The sequence below is a fragment of the Pteropus vampyrus genome, unplaced genomic scaffold (assembly GCF_000151845.1).
Source record: "Pteropus vampyrus isolate Shadow unplaced genomic scaffold, Pvam_2.0 Scaffold15, whole genome shotgun sequence".
NCBI classification, from domain to species: domain Eukaryota; kingdom Metazoa; phylum Chordata; class Mammalia; order Chiroptera; family Pteropodidae; genus Pteropus; species Pteropus vampyrus.
The window spans coordinates 2,321,702-2,332,324 of record NW_011888796.1 but is presented as its reverse complement, the minus strand read 5'-3'; the positions used below and the strand labels follow the sequence as shown (position 1 = coordinate 2,332,324).

The window sequence follows — 10,623 nt, the reverse complement described above, 5'->3', positions numbered from 1 at the left end:
ATTCAGTTGCCTATAAATGCAAGGGTTTATTTCTGGACTTTCAATTCTATTCCACGGATTTCTATTTATGCCGCTATCTCTCTGTGGTTTTAATTTGCATTTCCTGAATGATTAATAATGTTGAGTATCTTTTCAAATGATTATTTTTGCCATTTGTGTATCTTGTTTGGTAAAGTGGTCAAATGTCTTGCATTATTTTTAAAAATTAGATTGTTTGACTTTAGTCATAAGTAGTTACAGCAGGCATGTATTTTGCAAAAATATTCCTCTCACACATTTTTTTTAGCTTTGTCTTTCCATTTTCTTAAGTTTCTTTTAGTGGCATAATTTGGGGTGTTGTATTCTGCTACCATTCAGTGGATTCTAAAAGCTTGGCAACTGATGGACTAATAGGAAGATAAAGGTCTTGGAGATGGTGGTATAATTAACAATAGTAGGGAAGAAGATGAGGTCAGTTTGGGATACAGATGGTCCCCTACTTATGATTGTTCAACTTATGATTTTTCTGCTTTACAATGCTGCAAAAGTGATACACACATAGTAGAAACTGTACTTTGAATTTGATTTTTTCCCCAGGCTAACAATATATTTCAGAATTATACTCCCTTGTGTTGGTCGTCAGTGGCAGTGTGCCGCAGATCACGGCCAGCCATGTGGTCATGAGTATAAACACCTGATTCTCTACAGTGTAGTAGTAAATTCATTTTCAACCTATGGTGGGTTTATCAGTATGTAACCCCATCATAAGCCAAGAAGTATCTGTATATTGAAATTGAGATTCCTGGTGATACCCATATAGAAATGTACTTTTTGTTTCTTCGGTCTAGAACCCTTTATTTCTGGATCTTCCCTCAGATCTTTTTTTTTTTTTTTGGTCATTCAAGTCTCAAATATCAGTTCAAATATCACCTCCTAACATAGGGCTTCCCTAACCATCATATCTAATGTTGCCACTTCCAAACATCACTGTCTGTTATATTTTCCTTTTTCTTTCTATATATTCCTCTATCCGAAATCATCTTATTGTGTGTTTGTTTTTTTAATTATCTGTTACTCTGCCAGAATGTAAGCTCCATTAGGACAGGATCCTCTTCTGTCTTGGTCTCCAGTATAACATGACCTTTTCCCCTCTGAATTGGTTGTGGTTCTTATCTGTCAAATTCTTTTTGGATTCTAAACTTCTCATTTCCTTGGCATCATAAACTATTCATAATGTTTAAAATTAATCCAAAAATTGTAGTTAAAACAAAGAAAGAAAAAAGAAACTGCATTTCTATTTGAACCTTAACCTAGAAGTCAAGATGTAGCATTAAAAATAATCTGCAAAAAGATCTTATCCTTTTTAGAAAGCTTTTAAACCAATTATGTTTACCTCTTTCTCAACACTAATTTCAGGTAATTTGTATTGATTTTAATTGATATCCATTAGAGATGGGGGGGTGTATTTTTACTACTTCATACTAACAAATCCTCGCCACCTGCAAACAGATTTGGATATCATATTGAATTAACCTTTCTCTCCCATTTTCTCCCTGTAAAAAACACTGTAGACTTTCATACTTGCTTGTCTCTTTTCTGTTTTACAGAGTAAGAAAGTTAGCCTGAGTTCTTGAAAAACCAGAGAAGAGAAACTAAGAGGATAGTAGACAAAGTCTTTCCAATTTACATAATGTAAGTTCTTTTCACTATTCTTGGCCTGAATCTTGTGTTAGCTGACAAAGCTGTTTCTATGGGAACAAATAGTCCAACTTCTTAGAATGTCAGAGGAATGCTGATCATTTAAAATGAGACTTCCCAGCTGCTGCTCAAAAGACATCACTTGTGGGAGAAGGGGAGGAAGGATGTACTGAAAAAAAAAATCTAGAGTTCTGGACACTAGCATAGACCAATCATGTTTATGCATATGAAGTATATGTTTTACAGATTCCTCTGTCTAAAAATTAGAATTCTGATTATATAGGAAGTTGTTTTCCTGGAAACCTGTCATGTTCCCAGCTCTCTCACACTAATGGTTCTGTTTCTTGGTGTGGAATTTTCAGTCGGCCTCTATTCCTCAAGCTGTTTCAGTCCACCCCCACCCGGCCCCCCTGCTCCCATTCTTAATCATTTGTTCTATCGAAGCTTATTTAGCTTCATTTTACTCCCTTTTCCTATAGCCAGTTCACATAGACAAAGCCCTTTCCACCCCACTAGTTTGAAGTTAGCATTGAAACAGCTTTGGCCTGCCTACCTGAAAATTCATTTTCTTGTGGACTATGTAAAGAGTTTTGATTGATTCTTTTTTTTAAATTTATTTATTTTTTTCCCATTGGTGAGGGGTATGATCTGGGACTCTGATGAGGATTTGAAATGTGAGTTTTTGAGGCATTTTAAAAACAATTTATTTACAATTAGAGGATTGAGAAGAGAGGAATACTCTTAGGGTCAGCAACATTTAACAATATTATTTGCATAAGGTGGTCTTTTATTTACATATTTACTAAACTAGAGATAATTCTCTAGTCGTTTACCAGCTTCTGAATTGTTGAAGGACTTTTTTCTCTCTTTTTTTTTTTTTTGTTTGTTTTTTGGGGAGGGAGAATATAATTCTTTTGGACTGGGACTCTTGATATGTATTGATTACATATATGAGCTAGAGTATTCATGATTTGCCTGTTTAAAAATTATGATGATCTTAGTGCTAAAACCGTAGGACACAGCATAAAGTTTCTGATTTTGGAAAAACTTTTTTAATCTTTCATGGCCCTCATGAATTAACTTGTGAGCCTTATCTTTTGGAGCATTGCATGGTTTTTTAACCGAAGTGGTCTGGAAAAAACTTCTTGAAGGAATGGGGACTTGCGATAGTTCTTGAACATAAAAGAGGAAAAGAGAAGCAGTTCATATTTCTTAAGGCATTGAGCAAGAAGAAAAAAACATATCGGATAGGTACAAACAAGAAAGCTGACTTAGAAAGCTAGTACAGGTAAGTAATAAAAGATGCAGTTATAAAGTTTGGATTTACCTCATGAGTTTGGACTCCATTTTCCAGGCAATATGAAAGCCATTAGAGATTTTAAACAGGAGTGATTCGCTCATATACTTAATTAAGCATTTATCTCTTACTTGATATCAGGGCCATAGAGATGTGTAAGACAGATCCTGCTGATTAGACTATTACCTGTGGGACCATTCATGTGTCCCAAACTAAACCCATGTAATTTCTCACCTCTTCTATCTAATTCTCCTTCTTCTGTATTCTCCATTTTAATGACTTGGCCGTCTACCTGCTGACCCAAAGACAGTGGCCCTGGAGTCACACTGCCTGGGTTCATATTCTGAAGTGTCCTGTCTGCTTGGCCCTGTGCTGGGCAATGTCACAGATCCAGACATGAGTTGGCCTGGTTCCTGGCCTCCAAAGGCTTCTAGTCTGCAAACAGACAGAGACAAGTAATTATAGTCCAGTTTGATAGATGTGACAGGGATTGTGGGATTCCAGTGGGAGCACTTACCTAGTTTGAAGAGTCATGGAAATCCAGAATATATTTGAGCTGAGACTTAAAAGGAGAGGAGGCAAGGATTAGAGTCTGGGCAGTCTGATTCTGGAGCCCGTTCTCTTAAATATTCTGTTGTCTTGGGTAACTGGGTAGATAATAGTGGCATTAAATAGGATTGAGAATGGAGAAAGAGGCTCAAGGAGAATATGAGGGGATTAAAGGGAAATATGAGTTTAATGGTAGGCATATTAATTTCTAGATGCCTGTAGGACATTTTGGTAGATGGACTAATAGGCAGAGATCCTGTCCCTATAATCCTAGTACCTAGCCAGGGGTAAATGCTTAATTAAATTTATGTATAAATCATCGCTCTTTTCTAATGTTTGATGGTTTTCCTGCTGCCTTGAGAAGTAAAGACTTACATTTAAGACTTTTCATAAGTTGGACCCAAACTTTCTAGCTACTGTCCTATTGTACAAGCTGACTTCACTGTTCTCTTACACACATTGACTGCTTTAGTTCAACTAGCCCTATTTGTACTTTCCCACTCCATTTATCTCCCTGCCTTTTGGTTCATACTGCCTCTTCCTTATTCCTCCATTCTATCTTCAGGGCCTTCACTCCTCATTCCTCATCTACAGAATAAGCATATTGAATGTATTCTCCCTCTGCAAAGAAAAGAAGGTCTTTTGACAATTCAGAAGTTGGTAAATGACTGAACTAGAGAATTACCTCCTTTTATGTAAATAAAAGACTACCTTATGCAGAATTAAATGAGGGTTAAATGAATAAATGTTTAAAGTGCTCAGTAAATGTAACAATTACTACTTCTACCACTACCACTACTATTACTACTACTACCTTTTTCTCCTCTTCCTCTCCTCTTCTTGCCCTATTATATGCTACAGACACCAAGTTCTAGTATTTCTATAACCAGTGTATTTCTTTAATATAACTTCTTCATTTCACTGTCTACACAGTTCAGGATCCCATTTCTTACAGTTGCCTTAAACTGGTCTCATTGCCACCCTCAGTCAGTCTTCTACACTTATACCAGAGTGTATTTCTCTCAAAGTGAAGGTGATCATGTCATCCGTTGCTTTAAGTCCTGTAATGATTCTTACTACTTTGAGGATAAAGGTCACAGTCTTTAGCTGTTAAACTCTTCTCAGTCTGGTGTCCTGCTGGCCTTTCCAGTTTATCCTTACTCACGTATGACATGCTGTCATCGTCCCATCCAGTCTTAATTGCGTTCTAGTCTATTTTTTTGAAAGAGTAGTACTCTCATACTCTTCTTTTTTATTGATCATGTGGTTCCCTCTGCCTGGAACAGACTCTTCTGTTTGGCTAATATTTCATTCTTTGAAATGCTTTTCAAAGAAATTCATCTTTATATTTTTAGTGTTTGTTATGACTCCTTACCACAGACTAAGCTTTAGAGTCCATTGTCTGTGCATCTTCTATGAATTTATGACATTTCTAAGTTTAGATGAACAAATATTTCATGTATGTTCCTATATTACATGTATTGTGTTAAGTACTGGGGGCTACGAATATCCGACATTACCCCTGTCTTTAACAAGTTTAGATTCTAATGAGGAGAAACCAATTGGGGAAGCATGATCTCTCTTTTTTCTTTTCTTTCTTTTTTTTTGCTGTCTTTCCCAGTAGACTGTGAACACTCCAAGGGAGATGACCAAAATGGAATTTTAAGCAGATTAATATCAAGTTGCAGAAATTTTTCTGAGGGTAAAAGACTATATCCAGCTAGACAAGCATGATAGTAATCCAAGCATGAGAACTCTTACCCAGATTGCCTGGCCTAGACTCTCTTACATGATCTATAATCCACCGCCCCCCACCCCCAAAGATCTAGTATAGTGAATATGGACATAGCCTTACAGTTGTTAAGCTGACAGTTTTAATTTCAAGTCATAATATTTTTAGACTATCATCTAAAGTAAAACATTTATTAAATTTGATTTTTAGTATTCAGTAAATATTCCAGATAAACAAAGTTGAGAGTTTTAATTCATGGAAATATGTACACTCCTAGACTTTTACAATTAAAATTAAGCACAGCACTGCAGTAACTCCTACACAAATTTCTGTTTACTTGTAATGAAAATATCAAATAAGCTGACTTTGCTTTGCATATTATTAATATATAAACTTAAGAATTGCCTAATACCATTCTAATAGCTGTTATTTTAATGAAAAAAGAAGGCAGTCTAATGATAAATAAGATATTAATGTGTAGCTCACATAGTTATAAATAAAGAAAGAAGCTAAGATTTGGATAGAAGACAGAAAAATCTCCCAAAATTCTTGCAAAATGTAATTCTAGTGGCTTATGTAGCTTGCATCTATTCATTTCCCTGATTGTTGGTCTAGTGGCTTTTTTAGTCTAGGTGGGTTTGTGTTAAGTAGTCTGTGACAAGATGTTTGTTTGAGAGAAGATTGGCTGGTATTAGGAATGTTATTTGAAAACTCAGCTTTTGCTTAGTTGGTATGTGCTCTAACCTATTTTTTGAAAGGATGCTCAACTCAAGGAGGCAGTAGGATTATTATTGTAAATATTTTTAAAGTCTTGAGTAAAAGAAGACTAATTAGATTTAATGTGTGGGTTTTCACATATATAAACAATCTGCCTTTTTTTGTCTAAAATATGTTGAAGGATTTTTAAACTATGAGAATCAAATTATTACTAAAAATTAACATAAATATATATTTTGAATCTTAAAACTTGCATACATTATCTCATTCAAAACTTAGAACAGTCCTATGAATACATTTTCAAAGGAATCTAAGACAAGAGAGAAACTGACTCATCTTAAATCATAAAGCTAGAGGAAGTGTCACAGCCAGAATTCATATTCAGTTTTCTGGTCTCCAAGTATAATATATTCTTATTTACTTACAGTATAATTTAAAGATTTTTTGGACTGGTAACAGTTACCATTTTCTCTGAATGAATCCTCATAAAGAATTAACCTTGATTCTTTTGTTCATGTGACCAGTTATAGAGACTGATAACCCACGTAGTCTTTTTCTCACTTAATGTAGTTTTATCCTGTAAATGCCTTAGCTGCTAATTAAAATTTCTTTGTTATTGAGTATCTTCTTCATCTTATAAATTCCTGATGTTAATTGTTCTGAGAATACTAACTTTACCTCAAGTGAGCCACCAACATAGCATGCATGCTATGTGCCAGTTTCTTTAGCGGTTAACTAGGAAGTTATTTCAATATCATTTATATTGAGTGTACTGTGTTGAGACAACTGTACAAAGATGATTAAAACATCTTTATATCATAAGCAACCTGTTCTCTACTAAACTAGTAGGCAGAACTTTCCTACTTTCCCACTTTGCTAAACTTGCCACTATTTCATTTTTCTCTAGCTATAAAATAACAGTATGCTCCCATTTCTTGGGAGGGGACCTTTTTTTTGGCAGGGGCCGGGGAGGGCACCTTGATTTCCTTAGCATTATCTCTAAAATGAAAGGAAAGTACTTAACCTGTACAGCAAAATAATAGTATATACTTATGGGATATTTTCTGTATTGTGTAGAGATTAGAAATGGGCTATGTAAAATTTTTTATATTGTAATTCTTATACTTTTTTCCCCCCCATCTTTCCCCTTAGATTTCCTTCATGGATACATTTTCATAGCATTATTATATGATGTAAGAAGTTTTGTGTTTTTTTTTGAAGTAACATGGATTTTATACTACAGAATCAAGATATTGGCTTTATAGGAAAAATTGATTTATAAAAGTGGTTCAGGTTTTTATAGATAACCATGACAACATCCCATATGAATGGGCATGTTACTGAGGAATCAGACAGCGAAGTAAAAAATGTTGGTCTTGCATCACCAGAGGAACACCAGAAGCACCGAGAGATGGCTGTTGACTGCCCTGGAGATTTGGGCACCAGAATGATGCCAGTCCGGCGAAGTGCACAGTTGGAGCGTATTCGGCAGCAACAGGAGGACATGAGGCGTAGGCGAGAAGAAGAAGGGAAAAAACAAGAACTCGACCTTAATTCTTCCATGAGACTTAAGAAACTAGCCCAAATTCCTCCAAAAACTGGAATAGATAACCCTATATTTGATACAGAGGAAGGCATTGTCTTAGAAAGTCCTCATTATGCTGTGAAAATACTAGGTAAGTTAAAACAGTAGAATAGTAGAAAATGTTTTGCTTTTATTTCTCTTTCCTTAACATAAATGTATATAGGAAGGAAGAGGGGTATAAGAGAATATAAATACCAGCATTTTGAATTCAAACCAGGATCATTTCTTTTCTTGGAAAGGCCTTATAACCATCATTGTTTGCTGCTAGCCATGTAGAGCTAAAGCATTAATGTTCCAATCTCTACAATATAATTTTTAGATGTAGTCTTGGAATTAAAAATTTCTACATGCAGCCTAACATTTAAAGCCTTGAAATTCACCTTTTATTTGAAGCTCAACCTTTTATCTCAAAATTATTCAAAAACAGTTTTCAGATTTTGAATTTCTGATTTCATTAAGGTTTGTAAATAGTAATAATATCTGTAGCTTAAAATCTATTTGATTTTCTTTAATGTCATTAAAAAGAAATGGTGCTGTTTATATGACATCATATACATAAAACATGGCTCAAAATTCCCTATACTATTTATTCTCACTTCCATTCTGTGGAAAAAAAAAAACCCCAAAAAACTAGTGCTATGAGATTTTAATAGATATAAACCAAAAATAAAGTTCTGTGATCAAATACATTTTGAGTATAGTGGGTTATGTAAGTTAAACAGCTTCTTATTATAGGACTTCTCAGAGTCTTTAGAATTCTAATAGGCATTATGAATCTATAATAGAGATTAATGTCAAATGTAAATTCCCAAACAGAATATTTGATCTTTGAATTCACTGCCCTTTCGTCCTGCACACACACAGGAGTGATCACTAAACTAATGTTAGGAGTGTACGTTAATTTATGTTCCCATAAAACTAGACTAACTCAGTAGAAGTATTTTATTTCTTGGCAGTTAATTATTTATAGGTGTGAAAAGAGAGAAACCTCCACTTTTCTGTGGAAGGAGAGAGTTTTTGTTATTTTTGCCATTCATTTGTCTATTGAGCTCAGTACTAGGTGCTACAGCAAACACCATTCTATGTACTATCCACAATAATCCTATTAATAGGGCTCTATAATCTCCATTTTCAAGATAAAGAAATTGAACCTCAGTTAAATCTCTTGTTTAAGACTCCAGTCTAATAAGTGGTAGAGCCAAGTTTGAATTTGCCTAGTCTGGATATGCAGTTGGTATACTATACAGAGCAGGATTTAAGTGGAAACTGACATCTAACTTGTTCTTTACTCACTGGACCAGAGCTCTGGCTACCAAGAATGTAACACCTTTTTCTGTTTTGCTCAAAGGTACCATATATACTAGATTTGCACCTCACTAAGTCTATATTCTAAGTCTCAAGCAGCTTCTACTACTTCACATCATCTGCTTTTTTTTTAATACATTTATCAAGGATCCACAGTTCTTGACAGAAAGAGCAATGTACATGCTTCTCTAGTGTTTTAAGAAATCAAAGACATGTTCAGTGATAATGATGTCTGCCAAATGCCTTCAGATGTTATAGTGAAGGGGAAAAGATTACATATTTTTTTACAGCTTTATTGAAATGTAATAGACAGTTTCTCATATTTACATTGTATAGTCAATGAGTTTTTTTCAGTTACAGTTGGCATACAATAATATATTTCAGTTGTACAGCATAGTGAAGATTACATATTTTTCATACATTTATTTGAATGAATTTTATGCTTTTTTTTTCCTGAGAGTTTTGTTAGACTAAAAATATTTTATTCCCAGCTGCCTCTTATTGGCCCTCATCTTCTACCACCTCATTTTTTTTTAAATTAAAATATTCTGTAAATATTCTCTGTGACTTGGAAAAAGTTTACATTATACTGTATCCATCCCAAGCCTGAATGATTCTTCTGTTATTCTGTTTAAATTTCTTTAAGATTAATGTATTTGTTTATTTGCTTTACTTATATCAGGCATAAATGTTCATATAATAGGTAAGATTTATATAATCAAAATAAGGAAACAAATATAGCTTAAGCCAGATTCACATAGGGAATATATAAGCATGGAAAATTGGAGACCATTTCTCTTAAATATTTTGCTTTTTCTTATTTCTGTTTTTTTGTCGAGTGGCAAACTTATCTAACAAATATAGGTTAAAGGACAGCTATATATTTTTCCAACTTGCAATCCGCTGTAGTTTGCAAAAATACTTTTTTGCAATCCTTGAACTTAAAGCTGTTTTACATATTTCATTTTAAAGTAATTTGAAATGTACCAGGTATCTGTAATTCATTTTTTGGATAAGAGAATATTTAATGTTGAGAAATAAGTGATAGATTTAATGTTAATACACGTAACACAAATGTGTTGATTGTAGGAAACATGGAAAGTTAGTGTAAGTTATAAAGTTGTTATTGTCAGTCAAAGCTTCAGTTTTTGGATATACTCAGTTGTAAGTTTTCCTTTTAAAATGAAATTTGATAGCTTTGTACCAAACATATTTTTCCCTGTCATAATTTGCGACCACATCATATTATGAAGGAAGTACTCCCTTAAAGTTGTATGTGTCTCCCTGCCAGTATTGTAATACACACATGCCGGGAGACAACTTCTCAGCCTTTTTCACAGCCAGAAACAGCAACCTTGTTTTAAATGAGGAAAGGATGAGAAAAAAGATTTAAATGAGAAAAAAGATTTATTTCTTTCAGAGGGAGACTTCAGTTTCCAAATGATACATCATCTTTTATCTGTGAGTAGAGAAAATATTCTTTTAAGAATTAAAAATGTGATTAGAAAGGTTAGATACTTTAATTGTCTGGGTGCTTTTTAATGAAAGTATTTATAAATTTGGTACCGTATAGTAATAACAGTGCAGGTAGGGAATTGATAGAAAATATTTAGAAAGGATGAACTGAATTTTCTTGTTTAAAAGCAGTCAGAACCTTATTGAAAACTAGAAAATGGGAAAAAAAATAAAACTAGAAAATAGTGATGTGGGACTTAATTCCAAATGAATAATTGATATTAGTATTATAAATTATAAGAATTT

The 10,623-nt window shown here is 33.9% G+C and overlaps 1 protein-coding gene across 6 annotated transcripts in view; it reads left to right on the top strand.

Moving 5' to 3' along the window:
• MPP5 (membrane palmitoylated protein 5) overlaps positions 1 to 10,623 on the top strand; it is a 74,567-nt gene that overhangs the window by 17,258 nt on the left and 46,686 nt on the right. For 3 of the 6 annotated variants that reach the window (XM_011384148.2, XM_011384139.2, XM_023526940.1), the window contains exons 2-3: positions 1,587 to 1,671; positions 7,361 to 7,648. The exons of 1 other annotated variant lie outside the window; for it this stretch is intronic. In XM_011384148.2, coding sequence (XP_011382450.1) covers positions 7,384 to 7,648 — 265 coding nt within the window. In that variant the 5' untranslated portion in view covers positions 1,587 to 1,671; positions 7,361 to 7,383. Of the gene's footprint in view, positions 1 to 1,586; positions 1,672 to 7,124; positions 7,649 to 10,623 lie in introns of all 6 variants that reach the window. 2 more of the 6 variants (XM_011384112.2, XM_011384166.2) reach the window with 2 other exon arrangements.